General features: G+C 37.4%; 1 protein-coding gene across 3 annotated transcripts in view; it reads right to left on the bottom strand.

Annotated features, from left to right (window-relative positions):
- Window positions 1–1,476: 1,476 nt before the first annotated feature.
- senp7 (SUMO specific peptidase 7) overlaps window positions 1,477–26,619 on the bottom strand; it is a 29,449-nt gene continuing 4,306 nt past the window's right edge. For all 3 annotated transcript variants that reach the window (XM_041806875.1, XM_041806876.1, XM_041806877.1), the window contains 19 exons: window positions 25,210–25,467; window positions 23,566–23,690; window positions 22,833–22,951; window positions 22,136–22,451; window positions 19,317–19,486; window positions 16,535–16,669; window positions 16,395–16,428; window positions 12,469–12,696; window positions 10,094–10,542; window positions 9,682–9,809; window positions 8,399–8,515; window positions 8,184–8,300; window positions 7,964–8,059; window positions 7,653–7,867; window positions 7,502–7,548; window positions 7,366–7,409; window positions 7,125–7,193; window positions 5,591–5,741; window positions 1,477–4,689 (listed from right to left, as the gene is read on the bottom strand). In XM_041806875.1, coding sequence (XP_041662809.1) covers window positions 4,552–4,689; window positions 5,591–5,741; window positions 7,125–7,193; window positions 7,366–7,409; window positions 7,502–7,548; window positions 7,653–7,867; window positions 7,964–8,059; window positions 8,184–8,300; window positions 8,399–8,515; window positions 9,682–9,809; window positions 10,094–10,542; window positions 12,469–12,696; window positions 16,395–16,428; window positions 16,535–16,669; window positions 19,317–19,486; window positions 22,136–22,451; window positions 22,833–22,951; window positions 23,566–23,690; window positions 25,210–25,467 — 2,956 coding nt within the window. In that variant the 3' untranslated portion in view covers window positions 1,477–4,551. The remainder of the gene's footprint in view (window positions 4,690–5,590; window positions 5,742–7,124; window positions 7,194–7,365; window positions 7,410–7,501; window positions 7,549–7,652; window positions 7,868–7,963; window positions 8,060–8,183; window positions 8,301–8,398; window positions 8,516–9,681; window positions 9,810–10,093; window positions 10,543–12,468; window positions 12,697–16,394; window positions 16,429–16,534; window positions 16,670–19,316; window positions 19,487–22,135; window positions 22,452–22,832; window positions 22,952–23,565; window positions 23,691–25,209; window positions 25,468–26,619) is intronic.

The raw sequence follows: 26,619 nt of genomic DNA, 5'->3' as shown, positions 1-26,619 counted from the left end.
CCTAGTGGTTCTATCAATTAAAGGCATAAAATATATATATATATATATATCTTTAAAAAAATCCCATTTGATTTAATTCAAATAATTAATTAGTGTTAAAGGTTAGTGCAGAAAATCGTTAAGATGCATCCACTGAGGAGCAGAACTGTCATAACATTTAATGCAATTCACATCTCTCTAATGATGTTTCACTCAAAATCTGAGTTAAAATCTCATGGTGAGTCTAGAAGCAAAAGTTCATATCAATCCTTATTTGACGCTATAAGAAATATCAGGGGCTTACTGTAGTCCTTATGATTTATTTTCTGGGGACAATTAACTTCTTAATATAATATAATGATTGAAAATATGTTTTGATTGACAGACATGTTGCCATCCCTGGAAAAAGACAGAGGAAAGATAAACCAGTTCTCGCTCAGACTGAAGCTAGAAAATAAATCCAGTCATTTTAATTACGTCTTATACTAACAGCCCTTTATATTGTGCAGGATTGTGACCCTAATACCTGGGCATAGCAGATGGTGAGAATAGGTCAACTTTGTAAGTTGCAAAGATCCCTTTAACCTGCACCTTGATATCATGAACACTTTACAGGGAAGCCAAGTAAGCCTTGAGGGCAGTGGTTTAGCCCTCACTCTATACATACCCTTCCTCTCCTACAATGTCAGAAACTACTATAATGTCACAGGAACTGTTAATATACAACTGACTGATGTTCTTTAAGGTGCTGTACACCTAAATCATACAAACCGTTATAAAAGTTCCTCCAATAATATTTAAAAGGAGACATTCATATAAGTAATTTTCCCTTTGAGTAGGCTTCAGTGCTGTTCCTGTTATGGAGATGTTTGTTTTACTCAGCCTACCCTCACTGATATAAATGAATGTAGGTATTATGGCTAGGTGTACCTAATCAACTGGCAAGTGAGTGGGAGTGTTCTCAAACAGCTTCCGCCCGGCAGGGGGTAGGGGGATGGCTACTTTCAGTCAGACAGTGAGGTGATCTGACAGACAGAGACTGTAAACACACGTAAGCCGACCATGTAACACTCTGAACCGATTACACAGAGAAGCATTGTTTTGTGCACTACAAGTATTTCCAAATGAAGCCCTTTGGCTCCAAAAGAGGAAAGTTGGCTGCTCTGGTCAGGGAGAGAATTATTTACAGTAGGGTAGTAAAAAGGTTTTTAGAAGAGCAGCCAAGGAAAACTTTGTAATACATAAAACTGAATAAATCTGCTGATTTACAACATACATCCAGTCTCTGTTTTAGTAACCAACTTCTAATCCACATCTTGTTATGAAAACATCTAGGTCAGCATGTCAAGAGTCAGGACAACCCAAAGTATTGTCCAGTTGGCATTTATCATGTAATAAATTTAAGAAAATGTACTGAGCTTTAATAATGAAACAATCAAGATTTGTGGTTCCATGTGAAAATAAAACTAAAAACAAGTGCTATTTGATCTACAAGATTTATTACAACATTGAAACCAAAGATATTTTGGATTCAGCTCCTGTACATTTGTCCAACACAATGTCTAAAAAACATTCCAAACATAAAATGTTTAAAAAGACATACAAACATGAACAAAGAGGGAAAAAAACTACAAAGCTATTTATCTTTGCTGAGCAAACCTAGGCAACAGTAGTTACAGACTGTAATGTGTCTTCAATAAGCAGGCTTTAAACTTGAGGTCAGATTGGTACATATACTTAATGCATGTGCACCCCTTAACTTTTACATGTCAGTATGTCAAATATGGACGAACAAATGGCTATGCCAAAAATACAAAAAAACCTAGTGCCAAACTGGCATCAGAAGAAATAGCAAGAATATGCATTATAAAAATGGCAATAAATGTCTTCCAACTCTTTTATTAGTCTTATATTGTGATTCAGTCTTCTGCTTACTTGAGCAGGCAGTTAATATCAGGTGTTTGGAAATATGAGGCATGGATACATGATTTGAAAGTAAAATAACGCAAACAGGTCAAATTGGTGTAAAAACTAATGACTGGAAGCCATAATCATGTCTCCTATCTGGCACTGGAATACTTACTTGTTTAGGCACATTTTTATATCCTGTGGAAGTCCTGAGTAGACATTGATCCATTCTTTTATTTCATTATGTCAGTTTTAAATTGTTTATCTCGTCGTCTTGGTCTGAGAACTCTGGTTTTCCCAATAATGAGTGTCCTTCTTGAAATTCTGAGAAAAGATCTGAAAATAACTTAACAAGGGAAATGCAGTGTTACTATGCTGAGATAATGAGATTTTTAAAAAACTGAATCTTGAGAAAATAACAGAAATAGCTCATCCCGAGAAAACAGAGTAAAATACAATTAACGGATTTACGTCCTCTCAGGGGTTCCATCATATCTATACATATACATATACTATCTAGCAATATGTTAAGTGCTAACACAAGCCTCTGTCAAACTGCACTTAATGTTTTTTAGATTATATTGGACTGGCTTAACTTTTACCTGTAGATTTTTTCAATCCTTTTCAGTGTTAAGCCTGGCATTGATAATCGTGCAATTTTGGGTCAGATTCCCCCCTGCAAACCAAAGACAGCAAAGGCCCAGGTATCGCATGTTTCTAAAGAATATCCCTCCAGGTTTTCCAAAAGAGTGTGATGTGTTAAGAGTGGTATTTCCCCCTCTGATCTTCTAGGAGGACGCAGAAATGGATTTGAGATCCTCAATGATTCACATGTCCAATATTTACAATCAGAAAACTTGTGGAACTCTGAGGACACAAGCAGGACTGTTAGGTGGAACGGAGTGATAACCTATCAGACCAAAGGAGGAAGCACAACAAACACAGCCATGATAGTAAACAAGAGGCAGAAGTTAAATGGACGTCAGAAAAGCAGACCAACTTGTTGGTTTGTGGCAACACAATGTTTAGTGCATAGCATACTTTACTCAAATTGACAAAGGTGGGAGCGGGATGAAATTGCTACCAGAATGGATGTAGGTAGCTAACAGCTAGCCACATCTAGCTTCTTCACCCTAAAGTTGTATTTGACTGTGTGGGATTTGGAGTTTTGAGAGTGGAGCCCAACTGAATAAGTCCAAGTGGCAATTTGACGGAGCCCTGTGCTCCGCCCAACTCCATTGCTTACTTGTTGAGTTTTTTCTATAACACTGAATTCCATAAAGTTTAGGCACTATACAGCAAACCAGCGTTTCATTTTTGTGTATTAATTTGAAAATGTGTGTGGACAACGTCTGGCCTCGCACCCTATAGCTTGCATCAGAGGCACAAGCCAGAATATGTGCACTTTTAAAACAGCTTTTCTGGGCTCTGGTTTTGCTCAGTGGGTAGAGTAGGCACCCATTGAGGCTGCAGTCCTCAAAACACTGGTTGCAGGATTGATTCCCAGTCCCTGCATCATTTGGTGCATGTCTTCCCACCACTCTCTCCCCATATTTCCTGTCCCGCTTCAGCTGTCCAATCTAAATAAAGCCATAAAATAATCTTCCAAAAAAAACAGCTTTTCTGCTCTCAATATGTGAAGTACATCCACAAAAATTAAATGTTGGTTTGCTGTTTAGTACCTACACTTTGTGAAGTTCACTTGTTAATGAAAAGACACCTAAATTAAGTAAAAATTGAAGACAACAGAGATGGGATGTTCCGTCTGATTGCAGTTTGGACATGTTCAGCGGGGCTGCATTCTTAGTTTGTGATGTGCTGTGCTTATTATCTTGTTCCCTACCACACACTATAAGAACAAAATGGTTAATTTTGTCATCATGCGTGGTTTTCTCTTAAAATTTGAAAAATCTCCAGGCTTAAAAGGTGAAAAAAAAAAGTCAAGTTTTCTGCTTTAACCCCCATAATTTGGTACTCTGGAAAATCACAGCTTAACGATAAGTATGTTAGCTTCAAAACTTTATGGTGTCATTGTCATTAAAGAAAAAAACTCCATCATGCGGCTTTGTTAAAGATGAAGTGTTTTAGGGATTTAGTAATTCCAAAAAAGGAGTATTTATTTGAGGCATTAAAAGCCACTTTTGAATGGAAAACCCTTAAATGAGACTGAACTTTTCAATCTCACATAATTTGAAATGTTAGCAAAGCAATTAAACCACTGAAGCAATTTATCAATTTACAATCTGCTGTTCAAACTAGGTTTTACTGTTTTATGCTTAAATTATTTTTCTTCCACATCAATGTAAAAAAAAAATTAAATACAAAAATGCTTTTATAAAATATTATAGCATTAAAACAATCAGTAAAAAGCCAGAGGGTGTACAAACATTGTACATGAGGTGTACAACATGTCTAGTTTTGATCTAATCCGGGACTCTTTCTTATCGAAAGGAGTCCACCCTGTTAATTACAATCTATAATTTCTTCTTCACTCACAGAACCCACAGAATGGTGAGAGTTTACATATTTCCCTAAGGTAATAGACAACAGCATCTTGTATAAAGGAAGTATTTTCATTTCACTCTGAAATGTCCGTCACTCAGTATGAGCAGATTTATAATGGCTACAGGAATGTGATGCACTGAACAGAGTGTCTTCGTGCGTTTATCTGTTAGCATTCAGGTTTTGTTTTCTGAAGAGATGAAGTATCAGATCTCTAATATCGTCCCTTTTCCTCCGCACCTGCTGCCGTGGGAACCAGCGTTCTAGATGTAGAGGGAGGTCAAAATGCACCACGGGGTCCTAGAGGCAGAAGAAGACAACTTCCGATTACTATGCACATTTTTAAAAAAGCTTATAGCTGACCGATCATTAACAAAAACAAGTTAAGAGCAGCCAGTCTTACAAATTTATCTAACCTTGCAGTACACTGGGTAACCTCTCTAATATTGGTGATACACAGACAATAAATAAATGTACATCAAGCCAAACATGCAGAATTGAGAGGCATGCCACATACATTATACGGAGCAATTTTGCTTTATGATCAGACCTAGAGCTAACACTAGAGTACAAGGTTTTTTTTGTTTTTTGTTTTTTTTTAAGGTTTATTTTTGGGCCTTTATTTGATAGAGGAGGATGGTGGATAGAGTCGGAAACAGGGGTGAGAGCAGGGGAGAGACATGTAGTGAAGAGCCTCGGGCCGGATTCGAGCCCGGGCCGTCCGCGTACATGGGGCGCGCGCCTTAACCACTCGGCCACCTGCACCCCAGAGTGCAAGGTTTTTGATCTACTTCAATGCTTACAAACTGTTCATTTTTCTTAGAACAGAGGACCAGAATATCATCAGTGTCTGACCCCACATTAATGGTTTAGGACATTTCTGACAGATGTTGCAGAGCATAAACTGTCAAATTCACTTCAGATTTCAGAGTTACATATAATTTATGTGATATCTTACATTTCGTTTGTTGTTATTTGTCTGACCAAGCATTATTTTTTTGCATCGTACAACACCAAAATCTGATCATCCCTTTCCCAGTTATTTTTAGTTATCACCATATCTATACACTCATAAGCTGCAGCAAGTTCAGATATCTTATAATTAAAAGACATCAATAAAGTGTGTTGAAGAAAGATGAAAGTCCTTCTGCAACTGCTGGAAGGGTTTTGATGAGATGCAATAACTAATTAAGCTCCTTACCTTCAAAAAACTCTCGACATACTGCAGAAGGTAGAGGCCACAGTCGCTGCTGTTGTCCTGAAGGGGAACTTTGCAGTGTGAGCTTTGCATCTGGTCAGGACCAAATTCACGTGATGAACCACGACGTACTTCCCATTCTGACTGCAAGTATCTGAGGGACAAATACAAGTGAGCTTTAAAAGAATGCCTTTATTAGGTGCTTCTTCTAGGTAAGCATACATTTTTATGCCTTTATTGATAGTGGAGGACAGTGGATAGAATCAGAAAAAGGGGTGAGCGAGCTGGGGAAACTGCCACTGGCCAGATTTGAACCTGGGGCCGACCATGTACATGGGCACACCTTAAACCACTACGCCACCTGCGCCCAGTGTGCATCATTTTTTTGAGAAATGAGGCGACACTTTTGACAGTTTTAGTCTGTTTAGACTGGCCACTTGGAATGGGTGGTAATACACGCTTTAAAAGTGATAATAGAACCCATTTACCCATTTAATGGGAAAGTAGATGAAATTAACCAGTGACTGTTGGTTGTTTTAGGCGCTTCAGTATTCTGTAACTTTTTATAAAGCCCGTCGTAAAGTTAAATATCAGCAGGACGAAACTCACCATTGAGGCACAACGTGAAAATAAAAAATATTCAAGTCCAATCGTCATCTGTTTAAAAGCAAATGGCACATTGCTTCACAATCCCAGATCCTCTGATATTAGTTTGGGATTCTTACTTCTCGTACTACCTCTGGGAGAAGAGGAGGGAGGAAAAGAGTGCACACCTGTGTCACTGATGGAGAAAAGAGAGAAAACTCATCTGATCTCGAAGCATATTGATAAAGTATTAGATTAAGCGCTGTAGAGGCGTGCGCTCCACTCGCTGTGCTTATGCGTGCACGCCGACAAGTGCTTTTAAACACCTTGCAATACTGTATACCCTAGTATATGTTTTTTCATGTCCTTGACTTCGCTGTTCTTGTTCACTGACTGCCTCATGTGAGACTGTTTTCATGGCATGTGCAAGTAAGGCATTGATAAGGGCATTGTTTAGATAAAATGTAAATTATGTTGATGGATTGAACCAATTGAAACAGATTCTCAACGGGAACTGGTTCTCGATTCCCATTCCTATTGAATACAGTAGGAAAATTAAAAAGTGCTTCAATAAGGTTTTAGCCAAGATTGTGCAGATTTATGCAACCTGGTTTTTATCTAATTTTCGTTTATTATTAATCCCTCCTTCAATATTTTTGTTTGAATTGTCTAGGTAATAGGTTGAATTAAAGGTAGAAAAAGTTCTGAGACAAATATCTTGGAATCACCGTTAATATCACAAAAATGGGGCCATTTAGAGAGGTGTTAAGACTATTTATAGCCATTGTATAATGCAGACTGTGAAGTCAATGCTGCACAGTCTGTAGATCCTTCTATTGAACCACTCATTATTGCACTCCTCTGCAAGATACTGTTCACACTTTAAGATTTTTACATATTTATAAAAACTACACACAGCAACAGAAAGATGGATTGATTGTATCGTACTTACTCTCTTAATAGTTTGAAGACTCGTTCATGGAGAGAAAGTTTAAGGGAATCCATGATAAGAATACACGGCCTGTAGAGACATCAACGTACACTATGAATCAGCATGAACATGCAGATAAATTGCACAGGAAGAATCGTTTTTCTAAAGATTAATTTAGTAAAATATCCTTTTGCGTACAGACTCAATCTTGACATGAAGAATAGCTATGGACACAATCTTTGAGATTTGATGCTTAACTCACCTCTTACAAACAGTTTTCTTCTGGCAGGTCTTCTCTGTGCAATCCTTTAAACAAACCAAACATATAAAATTGAGACAAAGCTGTTCAAATACGTTGTTCTTATTCTTCATGAGTACAGAACTGATCTCTCTCTTACCACTGGACCAGGTGGCTGATCTTTGGTGGATTCTTCTGGAGCTTTTTCTAAAAACATCAACAAACTTTTACCTACAGATTTGCAAACAAGTAGTAAATACAGACCGTACATCAGTTAGAAAACAAAGTAAACAGATATCAGTCAAACATACCTGTCCCTGTGTCCTTAGTGTCATTGCTGCCCGGTGTAGGAGGATTCTCTGTGTTGTTTTCATTTAAGCTTTTAGATCCATGAGCCTGCTCTTGGTCCTGTAACTCTCCAGCCACACCATTGCTACTTCCATTGTTTGTGTTTAGACTGTTCCATGCCTCCAATTTTGGCTCCTCTAGTCCAGGAAAGCAAATGACGACTAAATACCAATGAGCCCTAAAGAGATGACAGGGCAAAGTGACAAAGTGAAGTGAATTTTACTGATGAATAACAAAAACATAACAGCAGCACATCCCTTTTAGTGTTACTCACTCCTGATTGACAGGCACAAACAAGAAGTCCTTTTTGAAGATATCTACATGTCGTGTCCATGTTTTTACGCGTTGGTGTCGCCTCTGTCTCTGACATCTAGGTGCATACAAAAACAAAAGCTGGTGTTTCTCATGTCATCTATATACATACACCTTAAGTTGTTCCAGTAAATAGCAATTTAAAAAATAAAAGAGAAGGAGTAGTTTTAATTTCCACTTACGTATCATTGGTGACGCCCTCACTTGCATTGTCCCTCCGGGTCAGCTGTTTGTAGAAGAAGCTACTGAAGATGTGGCAGCGCTCAGCTAAAGCCTCAGAGGAGTTTTGGAGGAGGTATCTAATTAAAAAACACACGGTCAGCTCAAAACTGTATCCCTTCTCCACTTTGAGGGAATTAAATCTAAGAAGCCTTTTCTTTACCAGTGTACAACTCACTTGAGGTAAAAATCAATGATGACATCATTGAGGAACTGTCCACTGTCAAGGCACTGCAGGTCCTCCATTGTCACAGTGATCCCACCCTTTAATGGCGGAGGAGGAAACTGGATCAACCTTGGCATAAGAGGGAAAAAGAATGAGCCAGTTTACATAACAGGTGAGACTTCTTTTAAGGGATGTGCATAGTCAGCTGGCTAAACAGCTCAATTCGGACATCAAATTGGCCAGCAATTTCCACCAGATGCATGATGGGAAATAATCTCAAAAGGAATCATATTGCAGTCTTGTAGTTAGTGACCCACAGTCTTTGCAAAATGAGAGGGTCTCAGATGTCAGTCTTTTAGTCTTTCAAAAGTTTTAGCAAAGTCCTCTGGTGTAAGGCCAGCCTTAGTTGAGGATATTTAGCCAATATTTCACTCCATGTTGAAATCAGTAGAATAAAAGTTAATTAGCTCACTTAAGCAGACAGAAGGTTATATTATGATGTGTTAAAGGGAAGCAAAGGTTCAGTGAAATGACAACTGAGAATGTAAATCAAACGCCCCAATGTGACGTCAAGAGAAAAAAAATCAGTTTTAATGAGAAACTGTCAGAAATACATTTGTGAAGATGAGCTACAAGTGTGTTTTTAATCAGCAATATAGGATAAACAGATGGAATCAGGAATTTAACTCAAGTTCTATTCAGCAGATTCAATGCAAGAGGATTACCAACTAAATCATTTCAAAATGGATCTGCGTTGTTTTGCCTTTAGTGATTTTCAACTGAATAAAATTCTAGTTTTATATCCATATATTTGTTGTCCAGATTGGAAATAGTGTAATATCTTGCCTTACCTCACTCACATGAACCCAAATCCCGTCTTGTCTCATATGATGAGCTAAGTGTCTTGTCACACCCCTAGTATTAGCTAATCCTATTCATACACATACACACACCACTGACGCAACAGTGGGAGCAATTTGGGGTTGTGTCTTGCCCAAGGACATTACAGTATGTGACTGCTGGAGCCTGGGACTGTCCAGTTGAAAAACAACTGACTCTACTGCTGAGCTGCAGCCACCAAATGTGCCAAACCTTTCCCTGCAAAGATCTTTTATTTTATTATTTTTTTTTTTTTTTTAGTTTTGGGGAGGGAACCAGTCAGTGGCATGAACTTAAATTAGAGCATCATTATATTTTAAATTTTGAGTGAATTGGCTGAAATAAATTTACAGTGGGAGCCATATTGCAGCTGTGCTGCATGAAAGGAGACTTAAATGGTAATGAAGGGTAAATACCTGCGAGCAATGCCCTGATGTTTATATTTAGTCCAGCTGGGGTCCGGTCGACAAAGAGACACGGAGTAGGATCCTGTGGTTCTTCGATGGCACAGAGTGTATACAGGAGTGGTGTTCTCCTTTTTCTTCTGTGGAGGACAATTTTCATTGCCATAATTTTTAGTTGCCAGATATTTTAAACTAACCAAGACCCTAAGAACGAAAATTAACATTCAAGGGATCTCAAGATGAGGTTTGTGCTACCCTCAGATGTATATATACAGACTATTTTCTAGTGTTGCTCTTGTTCTTTGGAAAAAAACAAGTTTTAACGTTTCTGGGCCAACATATGACTCAGTGGCAACAAGGAAACTCTTCTTCATCAAACATATCCATGGAATATAGTGCCTAAGGCAAAAGGTTAAACACTTACATCAGAGGGAGATGCCGGCTCTGGATCCTTCTGTTCCTCCTCTGGTTTAAGTTCTGTCCCTGTGATGCTGTCCGCCACTGTGTCCAGCTCTGGTGCTTCCTCTTTCTGTGAACTGTCCTCCAGCTGGATTACTTGTGCTATGCTTTCAGCCACATCACAATGTGAAACATCCCGGTCTGTGTTGAGACCGGGGTCATTGCTCTCCAGACCCAGCAGAGAGAGCAGGTAAGAGTCACGACCAGTCCTACTAATCAGTTCTATGCTTTCATCCAGAGTGAGAGCAGGAGTCTGAAAGTCATCAGTGAAGCTCTCTATACTCTGAGGAACAACTGGTTTTAGATCTGTAAGACCCTTGAGACAGTCCATTTCCAAGAAAGACCGCAATAAAGCTTCCTTGATTCCCTCCAGAGGGTCTCTGAGAGTAATCAGGATGAAGGGACTCGCCTTACCTATTGGAATACACAAATTGAAATACCAATATCACGTTTCAAGCATATATCCATTGAGAACTTTTTGAAAAATGTCAAAAAATCTTAGCAATGTCAAAAAATGTGTCAATATAAATAAAAAATTAAAGTAGATCAAAGGGAATGTATTTTGTACAAAAAGACAAATATTGTGTCTGGCAGCTTATTGGAGGATACAGGAAAAGTAGCTGAGCTGGAGGAGGAGGGTTATAATCAAGGAAAAACGTACAGAATTTTTAAAGAGGAAACACTTGAAATAAAGACACACAAAAATAAATCTGAGATTTTAACATCAGTAATTTGGGTACGAGAAATCTACAACTATTACATTAAAGTCACAAACTGAGGAACACACAACAAGATAAATGGGCTGATTTGGTCTCTCATTCCAAAATTTCAACCACAATGTGATCAGACCTGATTATCTGATGGTTCTTAAGATTATTTGTCCAGGTTTCTCTGTTGTGTGTAGTGTTTTGAGAGTGATCCTTGATCTGCTCGGAAAAATTGTGGCCACCCTAATTAGATTTGTAAGAATTAAATAAGGATGCACGATATAATCCGCATTTTATTGGTATCAACAGATGTTATCCAAGAAAGTAAATTATCAGCATCTGCAGATATAAAGATTTCTGCTAATATGTACAACCAATATTTCTGCAATAAACATCTGCCTATATCAGCTGTAAATATTGGCTGTACAAACTATTAAGTTACTGGAGTTTTTTTTTTTTTTTCAGGAGCAAGAAATCTACATAAGCTGAAGTCTTTTTCTTGATTCACCATCATTCCTTAACTTTAAAGCGTGATTTAAGGACTGAAATTCATCCACCCTTAAATTTTAAATAGTTTCTTATTTTGTCTATCATTGTTTTTTTTTGTTTTTTTTTTTTGTAATATATATATATATTTTAATTTAATTTTTATCTATTTATTTATTTTATTTTTATCTTTTATCTTATTTATCTATTTTTTTCTTTTTCCTTCTTATTATTTATTTAGTCTTAAGTTATTTTATTTATTTTATCTTCTTAATTACTTTTTAATTTGTGGTTTCTGCTATATATCACCAGTCTATGTTTTCATACCTATTCACATAGGGTGATCAAGAGTACACCATAAGGCAGACTTGTCCAAGAATAAAAAAGTAGAATGCTACAAGTTATGCTGACAAATATGAGGCAATTGAAAACGCTGTCTCCCATACAGTATTTCTTTATTTCTATTTTTCTTTTTGCTTCTGTCTTTGTATTGTGTTTAGTGTTAACAATGTTATGTTAAACAAAAAATATATAAATAAATTAATAAATAAATTTTAAATAGTGTGTTTAAGGACTGAATTTCTAAGTCTGAACTACATTAAAATATCATCACTGAAATCAGTATAGGCTAAAACTAATTTGCGAATATCAGCATATCAAATATGGGCAAATTGTGCTTCCTAGAATTAAACGTTTTATATTTACAATCAGAAATCCTGTTGTTCTGGGGGAACACAGAGGACAGATGAGCATGCACTCTGTAGACTGTTAATTGGACTGAAGCAATCACTGATCAGGAAGCAAGCTAACAGAAAAATAAGGAAGCACAACAAACACAGCAATGCAACAACAGTACATGTGACGCAAAAGGTTAGATGGATGTCAACAATGGAGGGTTACAAAGGAGTTGCTGTGGCAACGGCTAAAATGTTTATATATTGTGAACTGTAAAACATAACAATCAAAATGACAATGAGAGGGGTTGGACTGAAATTGCACTTGCAATAGATGTAGCAGGTAGCAAACAGCTAGCAACATTTAGCTTGTGCTGTGTCTTTCAAAGTCTGTTTAGATTTAAAAATAATTTTGTGTGCACTAGTCTCAACTAAAAAGCCTTTTTTTAATCAAAGCATGTCAGTCTTCTCACCACTGTTTCCGTTTCCATCTTGTTTGACACCCAGCCGGACGAGGTCCCTCTGTATATCAGAGGCACTGTTCTCTGACACACAAAACAGAAGGAAAGCAGCAGGAAAGGGGTCTTCTCCATCACTAAAGTAAAGCCCCTCAACTTCTAGTTCTTGGTGCTCCCAAATGCTGTACCTCTTCAGATCGTCACGCTTAAACATCAGCATCAACTCAACCTGTTCACTGGTGTCTGGAGAGAAAAGGATGCCAGGTTAGCACAGAAAATCAGAAAATGGGTATCAAATCCCAAATTCAGTCTCACTGACTACAGACTGATTCCTCTCTACTTGACCTCCAGTTGTTGGATAGCTAAAATACAGTTTCAGAGTATGCCAAACCAAGTGATGTTCATCTTACAAACATTTTTCTGTTTATCTTACAAACATTTTTTTTCTTCTTAAAGGTCAGAAATGCCAGGGCACACCTAAAATATCCTTAAGCAACTTAAGTAACCGGACTCTAGGAATGAGGTTGACAGGGCCTCTAGAATACAGGTTTAATACAGGTTTTGATGAGATAAATGGATGAAAGGCTCAGATCTTTGGCAGTCAAAGTTTACTAGTATTTAAGTTAAGCATGTTTGATTGATTGACCGATTCAAGACTGATTGAATGACTGACTTACTGATTAACAGACCCATTGACTGACTGACCGTTGATTGATTGGCTTTACTGTTCACCCTAGTTGGAATTCTTCTCCCTTATCCCTTTTTAGCTTTCTGACATTTGCCAATTAGTACAACAAACAGGGTTAGATATATCTGAGGCTTCTAAGAATATCTGCAGTTACAAGAAAAAAATAATTTTGTAATCCCCAAGAGATACAAGGTAACACCAACCTTGGGACATATGGGTGTTTAAGGATACAACACAAGATTTGACAACTCAATGTAATGTTCATATAAAATTATTTGAAGCATATTCATTAGAGTGTATGATACAAATACTATGACAATCAATTCTGAGGCTTATAAGGAAATTTGGTTTTGATGAAAGTGTTGGAATAGCAGCAGCCATTAACATTTATAAAGTGGTGTTCCTACTTCAGTTGAAAATATTAATAACAATTTTGCTTTGCATGTTGGTCTGCAGAGCTTGACAGACCAATTCCTGTAAATTTGTATAAATGTCTGAAAAGAATATTATTAGTGGCATGTAAAAAGTCCTTGTTTAAGTTTTCTACATGATCATATAACTTGTTACCCCACTGAAGCTGTCACTTGTTGAAAAAGGACCATTAAATTCACTACAAGTGGTACGGATGGACCGTGAAAGTTTCACACAAAGACAGGATCAGCTAATCAGTGACATTGCTGTCACACTAGGATCGTGGGTAATGTTATGCTGTTGACTGAGATCAGAAAATAAACCCTATTAATACAAGGTTTACAATATACTTGCTTGTCTTGGTCGTGATTATATATCTTTGTGACCCCTTCTAAACTGCCTTTGGTTGAAAAACGACAACTGAATTCACTAATAGTGCTAGAAATGGACAGAACGCGACAGTTTCACGTGTAAAGGCAGGATCAGCCGATAAGAGATATCACTGTTACACTCTAGGATCATGGGTAATGTTGCACAAATAAACCACATTTTTCTACAGACAAGGCTGATAATAGGGGTCAACAGATTATATGTATCTGCACTTTATTTGACCAAAAATTAATCAACTGAATCCATCAAAAAGTGTGCTACCTTTGCTCCACTACAAGGTGTGTCTTCCCCTCTGGCTTTATTTTCACTCTCCACAATCTCATCAAATGTCCTTTATACAGAATAATCTGATTGGCTAGGTTTCACATGAATACCAGCCAATCAGCACTTAAGCCAGGATGCCACTGACACAGTAAGTGTAGGGAATCACTTTCTGTGTTCCTGCTGCTACTTTGTTGCTCTGTGGTATTTCTCATGCCGACAGAGATAAGGCTTAATAGTTCATTTCTATTCTTTTTTTTTTTTTTTTAATCGTGCAATTTTACTTTTTCCACATTCAATCAGTCAACCCTGAAAAACTAGTATCTGTCGATCCCTGGTTAATAACATACAAAGTTGTGTCTTCTACATGCCTATACGTCACGGTTTCACACTTGTGGTAAGTCTGCCTTGAATGGTTTTGGCCACTTATCAAATCTACAAAGCAGTATGAAGTAAAACATGCTGTGGCTGATAAGGGACAGCAGGAAGAAAAGAGTTGCCATTTCTATCCTCCCTCCTTCCCAGACCTTTCCTTCTAAAGACATTTTTTTTACTTTAGGGTAGATGCACCTCAGTTGAAACTCTGGAGTTTAGTGACTCTTTAACCAGGAAATGGCTAAAAAAAAAAAAAAAAAAAAAAAAAAAAAAAGATATGCCCAGTAGATGAAAATTGATATGGTAAAGATTATCTTTGAGATGGAGAGAACACATTTCAATCAGGACTGCTAGAGTTAATGCATCAATTGCAACTAATTAATATCCATAATTAGTGCATTAATTCTATTTGATCGTAATGAATCACATGCTTTATTGTCCCTTTAAGTACTCTGTGGTTAGGCCACTGCAGGGTCTCCATGCAGCCACAGTGATACAAAATCAGTCCTCTTCTGCCCCTTAATATCAAATTTTACTTAAAAAAAAAAAAAAAAACTCACAGACAACCCAGTGATCCAGTCAAATGCCATCTACACCTTAAGATATCAAACATTTACCTTACCTTATGTCCTCATCAATCCATAACAAGTTTCTTTTTCTGTGGATAATTTTATACCATAATCTTCAAGCTACCTGAAGTTTCTTATTATTATTATCATTTTTTTTCCCAAAATAGAAGCACGTCTGTATCAAAACATTAAGTCAGTTACTCTTAGTTTAAGACAATGAATCCACAATGAAACTAAAATATTTTCAAATGCAAAAGAGTGGAATTTCAAAATGGGGAGATTAACTGTGATTAACAAAATACATTACGAGATTAATCATGATTCACAATTAAAATTCTAATTGTTGGATAGCCTTACTGTTAATGTAAGAACACAAAAGGATTCATTCATGAAAATTTGGGCAAAAAGGATCCTGACATTTTTACTTTTACATGAGACTTTCTGTAAAAATTCAGTTTTGTTATTGGTATAGTGACTGTGTTTACATGGACTTGAGTATCCCGGTTATGAGTCATATCCTGGTTTTTATGATATTCGGGATACTGTGTTTACATGCACACAGAGAAACCTGGTTATTCATATCCCTGTTTGCACGAAAGTACTACAGAAGTTTGTCAGAGACGCCTCTCTCTGTCTCTCACTCGCTTATTTTTTTCATGTCTTAGCCTCCCTTGTCATGCCAAGCTTGTACAATCGCCATGCTTATCTTACCCAAAGGTGAAGTTACATGATATATATCTGCTTGAATATTCAAACATGAAGACTCAATGCTGAAGTCTTCCTGCATTTCTCATTCATGATTAGTTTGCAGAGACAGGCTTGCATCAAAACCATGCATCTTCTCAAGCCTGTTTCGCAAAGTTTCAATCAATGTTTAGTATAAAATGATAAAGCTAGACATTTCTAAACCAACTAATTTCAACTCACACAGCAAAGATCAAATCTCAGAGAACAACCAGCTTAGATTCCTGAGGGGGAGATTTCACGGGCTTGAGGTGAAAGTGCATCAGAGCCTTGAGGGCCTAATCCAGGAACACACACACACTCTTGAGTATCTTAAATAGACCAGTAATCTGTGAGTGGATGGTGTGCAGACTGCATCACCAAAACAAGATGAGATGGCTTCCTCTTGGGACGGAGTAAATACAACCCAGACCAAAGGTCAAAGACAGGCCAAAGGCGCTCCACAAACAATGTGATTATATGTGAGTGAACATCACAAAAGTTACAAACTGCATGTGCATTACCTGTCAGGGGGAGGATGATGTTGTGCTCTGTTATCTGTTGAAAAAATAAAAAGAAATAAGTGTTTACAGATGGCAGCAATATTAATGCACAATGTGACACCTTTAATAAAATGTGTCTTTGTGTGGTTTACACAGCTTACCATAACATCTCCATTGGATTTCCCCATGTAACCTCCACAGTGCAGGGTGGAGAAGCTCACATTCATTAGGGAGAGGCCATGAGGTGGGGTGACAGAGACTGAACCGGGAGGATCGTCAACTATTACACTCAGCACCTGCAACACAAACAAACACAGCCACAGTGTAGGGTGACAGTAACACAGGGAAATGTAGGCATAATAAAGATGGTAACAAAAGCACAATGGCCTCGAGTGACACCAATCAGTTCAAGAAATATGATGGAAACTGTAGCTACAACTATCTGGTTAATTTCTAAATTAGCAGCAGCTATGGCCAGGTGATTTGTGCAGGACTTGAAACTCTCTACTTTGGTGCCATCAAGTGGTGGCACTGAGAATTACACTTTAGGTGACTGCACTGGACCCAGCAGCCTGTTTGTACAAAAAAAAGCATCTTTTAGTATAAACATCTGTTTTTCCAGTATCATGATAGATGCAGGAAAAAGGTGAATAGTTCTGTTTTTTAAAATAACTTTATTGTTTCAGCTCCTGTAAGTTCAAGCCTGTGTAAACCTCCTCTTAACTCAAGTGTCTGCCATCTAGCCCCCAGAATAATCTTACATACATTTTTTTTCAAAGGGCTTTAATAACGGCTCTTATGAGGGTACATTTACTGTTACAATAACCAAGATTTTTTTTGATCACCTGTTAAACTTTACAACAATCAGAACTTGTCATTTCAAAATTTAAGAGATTTTAGAGTACCACCAATGTAGTCACCAAAAATGACATCATTCTGATAGGTTGGTTGAAACAATATGTACGATTTTTAATATTTAAATAGAATCAAAGTCACCAAATTACTCGATGATTGATGATACTATGATGATATGATGATTTTATGATAACAAGATGCAATTTCTTAATACTACTAATAAAAACATTCACCATCCACTTCATTAAATATACCACTAAGCTGCTCATTAATGTAAATATCTTCACATGGCAGCAATCAAAGCATTTAAGTGTGTCGATATGTTTAATCTGAAGTTCAAAGTGAGCATCAGAAAGTAAAAGAAAGGTTATATAAGTGACTTTGAATGTACCATGGTTGTGAGCGTGTGGAAAGTAACTAATTGCATTTACTGAAATTTCTGTAATTTAGTAGCTTTTTGTGCACGTGTACTGATTTGAATACATTTTGAAAGCAGTACTTTTACTTAAGTGACTTTTATTCAGAGTACAATACTCTTGCACTTTTTCCACCTCTGTTGACAGTGATTACACATCACATTCAAAAACAGCTGGTGACTACTGGGATTTTTTTTGGTCAAGTGTTTCTGGGGGATTGTTGTTGTTGTTTTTGGTTTTAGACACATTTGCACCATGAATGAAGTTATCCACTGAGTTAGAGTTTCTGCCTTGGACTTTAGATGTCCTTAAGGGATGCAAAGTGAGTATTCTTCATCAGTATGCTTGCTATGAGGATGACTCTGCTATAGTCTTGCCAGAGGAGACCCTCTTTGCAACAGATTTTCTATAGTTATAGCAGCTCTGGTAATATTGTAAAATATTTGTTTCAAAAGTATTGTTCAATTTCATGTAGTGTAAACCAATAAAGACACTTTCACAGTTTGAATTTAACTATTTATGAGTTTAATGAACACTGGCAATTTTGCTGTGTATTTTGCTTGATTATAGAGGTGTGTCTTTACCTGACTTACTTCTACTTAAGTAATTTTAACCAGAATAACTGCACTTTTACTTCAGTACAGTAGTTGTGTACTTTCCACCTCTGGCTCTTAGCAGTCTGGCAGTCTTTCCTGTTGTTTCAACCAAATTCTGACTCAATCATTCAAAGATATCAAGACTCATGAGTCCAAGCAACATTTTTAGTCTTCCATTGAACCTGTGTAAATTGTAGCCTTATTTTCCACTTTTTAGCAAACAGAGGTAGCACCCTGTCACTTAAATCACCCTTCTTCCCATGCTTGATTCATGCAGACCATGTCTACATGCCTAAACACAGTGCTCGCTGCCATGTGACTGGCTGATTAAATCTTTTCACTGATGAGCAGCTGAACAGGTATAACTACTGAAGTGTTAGAATGCAAGATGTAAGGCAGTTAAATGGTGAGGATCACACTTAAGAAGTTTAAATCCAAGCAAGTGTATTTTTCCAGTTTTATAAACTTAATATAAGCCACATTCATCTGACAAATCTAGATAAAAATCTTATTACTACAAGAAAATTTAAGGTCTGAGTTGCTTGTAATAACAAAACTGTCTTTCAGTGCAGCAGGCAAAATTAATTTGCCAGCTTTGTTAAAATAAGTTGTACCAGTAATGTCTTATCTCAAGAAACTTAATTTTTCCTTGCTTCACTGGCAACCAGTTATACTCTTTAAGAGCAAAAACAGTAAAAAAAAAAAAAAAACCACATACTACACAAAGCAAAACAAGAAATGAGGTTGCCTAATACTACAATATTAATGTTATTGAGTCTATTCAAATACATACGTTTGTATGATTTGAAAATGTGATCCATCTTGCTTAAAAAACATACTTTTTTAACTTCTATGTTGACAATTTTAATCATTACAGGCAAGTCAGTTGTTTTTTTTGTAACATCTTGAAATAAAATGTTTATCTGGACTTGTCCTTTGAACGGGGCTTATTCTAGATGTAAACAGATATTTTAACCAGAAATAAGACAAATACACCAGCTAAGATGTTAAGTGCAAAAGTATTCCTGAATTCGTTTTGTAAAATTAAATATAAATAAAGCACATGTTCTGCAAACCTGCATGTCTGGCATGCCAGGTAACTCTGAATCTTCTTGCTGTTTCATCACAGCTTCTTTAGAGGTTTGTCGCTGCATTACTGAGTCCTTCATAGAGACCAGTGTGTGTACTGTGGAGCTGCGGCGCTGGCGGACCTCGTTGCCCTCCTCATCATCACTGGACAGCACAACTGAAACAAAGACAAGAAGAGCACATCAGGCTAAGTGAAAATTTAGGATAAGAATCGCATTTGTTTTTCCTTTTAAACACAGGCACACTACTGAGAACTCGCATGTGCTTAATTAATTAACACAGCATGAAAGGGGTATAATGGGCTTTGAAGGCAAGTAAGGGCAGTTGTAATCCTGGGAAAGACAATCTGGTAGTGTCTGAAGAGGAAACACAATAGGAACTAAGATGCAGGACAGTCCCACAACCAGTCAAAACAAAAGGTTCAAAACAAACCAACACCACTAAGAAAACATACGGTCAAGGGCAGAAACACAATGCTGGAGTCATATGGTCTGGAAAAATCCACTCACTGCTAGTTAATAAGGTCAAACATACAGGAGGCATCGCTACTAGGATCTGTTTTTGTTTATATTTGTTTGTCTGTCTGCCAAGCTGTATGTTTGTTAGTAGGATTACTGGAAAACTACTAGCCCCATATCTATGTACCATGGTGGAAGTGTGCAGCGCCAGCCAAGGTAATGACCTCATTTAATTTTTAACAAGATGTGGTCAAACTCATTAACACTGATAGATAAATGCATATTATATAAACATATATATATATATATATATATATATATATATATATATATATATATATATATATATATATATATATGTATGTGTACATCGCTTTCCACATTACTACGCAAATGACTTTTTTCTCTTTTTTTCCCTAAATATTAATGCAAATGAAAGAATATTTTTTAAAGTCATCAGCCATTAGAGCATAATTCAAATGTTTTTGAACAAACTTCATAATAATAACATTTCTTTTTTAAATAAAAAACCTCAAAATGCACTGTTCCACATTATTATGCAAAACAGAGTTTTAAAAGATTTTATAGGTTGTAAAGAACTCACAAGTTCAATGGATGCAAGAGCATTGAAGGTGAATTCAAATAAGGGGTCCTATGTTAACATGTAACTTTGCCTGTTAAGATGTTTTTGATTGAAATAGCTTTTGATTTCAGTAAAAATGACCTAATGCTGCAAATTCAATGAATGACCATTTTCGGTTCTTTACAACCTATAAAGTCTTTTAAAACTCTGTTTTGCATAATAATGTGGAACAGTGCATTTTGAGGTTTTTATTTTTTTTTAAATAATGGTTATCATTATGAAGTTTATTCAAAAACATCTGAATTATGTTGTAACGGCTGATGACTTAAAAAATAATCTGTCATTTGCAGTAATATTTAGGAAAATAAGAGAAAATGTCATTTGCATAATAACGTGGAAAGTGGTGTTCTTAAAAACAAACAATATGGATATATAAGGTCATTATTTGTCAGGGTATTTTCCTGTGTACTAATGATGCGTTTCAATAAGAACTTTTGTATACATGTTTACAAGGAGTGGGAGAAAAAAATCAATGCAGCACCTCGGGATATTTTGCATGGTAATATTATATCGATTCACATCTGCCAAGTATCCATTTTTTTCAAATTATTTGCTAATATGAACTTAAGTCTATGATACTGGAAAAATAAAATCAATTATTCGGACAATTGTTCATCCAGTGAGGTCTGCACAGGTGACAGTCATTGAACAGGATAAAGTAAGTACAACAAACATGGCAGTACCAGGGAAAGGACATTAGAAATCCAAGCAGGGCACGAATGACATGGACATGACACATGAGGTTTGCAAGGAGTGCTGCATGAAAATAAAACACTGCTGAACCCTACCCTTTCCAGAAGTATTCAGACCCTTTGCAAAACACTTGCAATTTAGCTCAGATGCCTCCATTTCTATTTATTTGTTGTTTCATCACCCTCGTTGGAGTCCCATTGTGTAAAATTAAATTTATTTGGCATGATTTGGAAAGACATACATCTCTATAGAAGGCTAAAAAAATATTTCTACTGCGCTGAAGGTTCCCAAGAGCACAGTGGCCTCCATGATTCTCAGATAGAGTTTGGCACAAACAGGACTCTTCCAAAATTCTGTTTCTCTTTGTTCATTTTCCTTCCAGAAATTTTATAGTTTGTTTTAAGGTCTGAAGTTTTAGCTCTGAACTACATTTGTATATCAGTATTGGTATCAGCTAAAATGAATTTGAAAATATTCTTGTATCAAATATATGAAAAAATCAAGAAACATGCATCCCTAATTTTACTGTTTAAGTGTGTGAATATGATGTGTATACAGTTTAAAAAAGATGGTCTGTTTCTATCAGAGTAAAATAATGAGAAGTGATGATTAACACTCATAGAATGATGGGAAAAAACGCTATAATCAGCTTAAACATCAAAGAGTACGGTCCAGACCTCCCCTCTTTGTAAAGTGTCTTAGGATAACTTGGGCGCTTTACAAATAGAGATTGACTGATTTCTTGATTGATTGGTACTGCTGCTGTGTGAAAGGAGAGACGCAGAAAATGACTGCATTATTTTTACATGTTTCTTAATAAACTGGTTTCACTGGGCATACTTGATAAAATGTTGATGCTTCTCATGTATTTCCAACATAATGACACAGTGTATCTCTTAAAATTTAACCATGATAAACACGATTTCATTTCCTGATAAACTAACTGTCCCAAAAGCTACCAAAACATCCAAGGCATGAAAAGTAATGTTAATGTGTTTGAAAGAGGACTCACTGGGTTCAGAAGGCTTGGTTTTTGTTGCGCTGTCCTGGTTTGTAGTTGCAAGTATGTCTCCGGCCTCCAAATTACAAGTCACAATCGGGGGCACAACTTCTGACGGATCTTCTCCTCCCACAGTGAACTGAACAATAGTTTGATCCACGCTCTCGAGATCTCTGCTTTCTGTGCTTTCTTCTTCAGCACGGATTTGTGTAGACCCCATTCCTCGATTTCTTCCATCTTCTCCAGAGAGGCGAAGCACGCTCTCACGGTGGCGTTTTGGGCTGGTTGTTCCGTTGCACTGGGTCAGCGGTTCTTTCCTTTTCCTCCTCTATTGAAACAGCAAAGAGGACAGCACACAGAATTTCGTGAGTTCTTTTTACATCTCATACCTCACCAGCAGGCTATGTATTATGTGATGATGTGTACCTAATATACATCTCTTTAGAAATCCTTCATGAGCTTTTAGAAAAAAAAAATGTGTACAGTGTTGAAGCAGAGCTTCTTCGAGCTACTGTACCTCACTTACCTAGTGAAACTACCATTCTGGATAACATGGAAAAGTGACTAGTTTATCTTAAACACAAAACTAAGAATAAAAGTTACAGCCATGTTTACAAACGGCATTGGTTTATGGGTTTTGTTGAAGCTTTTTTGCAATAATCCCTGATGTTAGGTTTTTTTTATTCTCTGTGATGTGTACTGTGCTCACCAAACTGTGTTGTCCTTCTTTCTCTGGATCAGTTAACCTGTCCTTGATGCTTGCAGGGGAGAACTCATCACATGTTTCTCGATTCTCTGAAGGCTTCCAGCTTAGCGACAACCCGCAGTCTGTACAAGACAGAACAACAGTTACCATCAATCTCTCTAAAAGAACCTTTAAGTTAGACAACTTCTAGGAAAGCATGACAGTAACAGCGTGCTGCTTTCAAAGTGTCACATAAATGAAAACGTCAAAGCAACCCTAAAGCACTTACTAGGCACCTAAACCAGATCTTTTTGCAAACTCCCAAAGCCTTTAATGAAGTATTTAGTTTGCTGCTTTTTGTGAAAAATTAAACTGGGGGTATTATGCCTTTTTTCAAGGCTTTACATCATCTCTCTGATACCCACGTAGTAGCTTTACATGGTTTACAGCTCAAAAAACTTCTCGTTTCTCACACTGGCGTCCTGAAAAACCCTTATTTTAACCTCCGTCTGAAACGCTTCGTTTTCGCTGCTGTCTCTTTAACCCAACGTTGTGACTTTATATCTATGTTTTAAAAATCGGAAAAGTATAATACCCCCTCTTTCAGCATTTATATCAAGTATATATTATCTAGGACATTTTCTCCACCTTAACTATGACAACTTAAAGCTGCATTGTGAAATAAACATTTTTTAAATATTTAAGACGGAGCACAGCATTTGATCAGCTATTGTGTCTGTATTTCATGTTTACATACCAACAACTTCAGCAAACTTCTCATCCTCCCCATTGTCCGTGCTTTTCATCACCCCTTCAATTTCTCTGTTTTCATCTCCATCCTCTTCTCCATCAGCTTTCTGTGACCTTCTACTAACTCTTGACCTGAGGACAGAAAAGAAAAACAGCATGTCCATATTCATCACCACAGATTGGTACTCATTTACAGCACACTCTGAAGGCATTTTAAAAGTTTGAATTTTTAGATAATAAAACATCAACATCTAAAACACAACTGTACATTATTCCAAATAAAAATAAGTTTTCTGCTGTCCTGGATATTTAACCAAAAGTAGAGGATCAATGAATGATCTTGAGTCAAGCAATGTCTTTGTGAAGATTCATTGTCTTGCAAGAGAGAAGTCAATCATACAGCGCACACAAGCTCTACAGAAAGAGTTCCACAGAGATAAAGAATCACAAACTCTCAGACACTCAGAACACATCATCATCATTACATCAAGTAAAATCACACCATTCTAATGATTACCCCTCCTCCTGACTCCTCCCAACACATGCACCTTCCCGGTACTCGGGACCTTGGCCTTCACGTTGTACAGGAGCCTGGAGGGGAGGATAGCATAAGTATCTATATTGTACCTCCTCGGCTGTACCTCTTCTATCTGTGTTCTTTTGTTCTCAAATTTAACTTTGTTTCCCTCTGGGATCAACAACAAGCCAGATGGTGCCTCTTTTACGTGAATCCAGCAGGACACAGATACAGAAGTACTAACTGTTACGGACAGAGTGGGTAAATGACTCTGGTAAATGATGACAGAAAGATAAGGAGCAAATGCTCTCCTATTGGTGAGCATCAAGATACATGTCATTAACATTGGTAAGGATGTCAAACTAGACAGCAATGCAAGAAAAATTCTAACATGATTGTTGAGTTATGGTCATGGGGCGTCTTAAGGACTGCTTTTCGTTCACGATGCACATAATTGGACTGGCTGTTTGATGATGAGCTGTGACGTTGCAGTCGGGCCAATATCTGGCAGAATTCGTGTCGTCTGAGACGGCCTTCAAAGAAGAAATATGGAGGGGTTTGGTTTGGTGCCCTTTGGTTCTGGCCAAGCTTAATCCTGCACATTAACAACTGCAAAAATGGCAGCCTTTTTTGTTTTTAAACCCTAGCTCTGTGAAATTTATACTGTCACAAGTATATTCTGTCACCGTCCCTGTTCTCTAAAAAGAAAAGATATCCTTTATAAATCCCTAAATGGGGAAATTCAACTCTTATACTCTTTTATTGACCATACTTCACACATAGGCTGAAATACCTTTACATGCACAAACAGAATCCTTTGGTCATGCACTTATGAAGAGATGTCAGAGTGAGGTGCTGCAGGACATGAAGGAGCACCCCAGTAGTTGGGGGTTCTGTACCTTGCTCAAAGGCTTCTCAGTAATGCTCAGAAAGTGAACTGACACATCTCCAGCTACCAGAACAATTTCCAGACTTGGTCTGACTGGGACATGAACCAAGTCCTTGCAGGATGAGCTACTGCCGCCCTTCTAAGCTAAGCTAAGCTAAGCTAAGCAAAGCTAAGCGTCTTTCTCTTAGGAACATAGTAAAAAAAAAAGTGTTGTTCTTAACATTTCATTAAGAGTGTATTCCTACCTTTGAGATGATGAAGGGGGAGTCTTCTTGTTGCATTTAGGGGTTAAAATGTTGTTTTTAGGAGTCCTGACCTCAGACTTCTGAAAGGACCTTGTTTCTCTGCTGGCCAGGGGTTTCTCTTTGCTGTGTCCGCTCTCTCTCCTTACACTCGACTGGGGTTCATAAATTTCCAACTTTCTTCTCCGTTTCATCTTTTCTAAATGATCCTTTCCCAGTTCTGTCTTGAGGACATCTTTCAGGATGATACGGGGCTTCCTCCTAAAGGACAAAACAGGGAAGCAGCCGTTCACAACCTTCTTATAACTGCGTCTTTTATGCAACATTAAATTCTTCTACGACTAACAGCTGCTCTGTCAACGCAGGTCAAACTTTACTCAAAGCAGCCGATTAAGAGGGAGGGGTAAACAAGCCCCCTAGTGAAGATAAGACATGTGTATAGTAATGATAAGCTTCCCCTTGGTGCTTATCAGCAATGCTTCCTTTAAGTAACACAATTTAAATAGCAGAGCAAAACAAATACTGACCACTAGGGCTGTCAAAATTTTAATACTTTCTCAATATCCCATGCTTTCAGCAATAAAATATCCATTATCTTTACATTTGAAAGTACCGAAGTCTTGATATGCATTTGTAGTTTTAAGCCAAAACTGCTGTGAGTGGAGAGAGATAGCACAGCAGTGGGCAATCAAAAGAGAGGGAGTGCTGGTCAGTAATACAAAGCAGTGTTGCGGTTTCACAGCTGTTCCTCTCCAAAGAAGTTTGAAACATACCAACACCTCTCCACAGACATGAAAGGATATTTAAACCTCATGTGTGTTTTTGCCTGCTGCATGCCTCTCTCCGCTCAGCCAACACTTTAATTCACTAGGCAGCAAACACAATATTATTAACTCTCTTGAGCATCTTTTAAGTAAGAATTTGTAAACATTAGGCTATGTTAGAAAGAGAGCAGATGAGCGAGACAGCAATGTCTCCTGGTCCCTCAAGTTTTCTTTGAAGGGGACATATTATGGAAAAATTACTTTTTCAGGCTTTTCTAACAAAAACATGTGCCCCTGACCTGTCCACAATCCCCTCAAATACCAGAAAAATCCATTCCCTTCAACCCTCTCTTTCTCCACCTTTCAGAAAATGTGTGCTAAAACAAGCCGCTCTCAGAGTTTACCCTCATGATGTCAAATGGGTAGTTAGCACCTGCCCCCAGGGTTGGTTGGCCCTCCCCGCTTGGAAGAAAGTTCCACACTCCTATCGTGATCTTCCTCTCAGCTTCCAGCTGAGATGCTGGATAGCTCAATGGGTTACCCTGCTGACTTTTCTCTGGGAGATTGATGGTTCGAATCCCAGTCAGGTCCTAAACTTTGGATAAAAGCGTCTGTAAGAATGTAACATCAGGACTCCGAATGCCACATC

The sequence above is a fragment of the Cheilinus undulatus genome, linkage group 15 (genome assembly GCF_018320785.1).
Source record: "Cheilinus undulatus linkage group 15, ASM1832078v1, whole genome shotgun sequence".
Classification (NCBI taxonomy): domain Eukaryota; kingdom Metazoa; phylum Chordata; class Actinopteri; order Labriformes; family Labridae; genus Cheilinus; species Cheilinus undulatus.
This window is presented reverse-complemented; position numbering and strand designations above follow the sequence as displayed.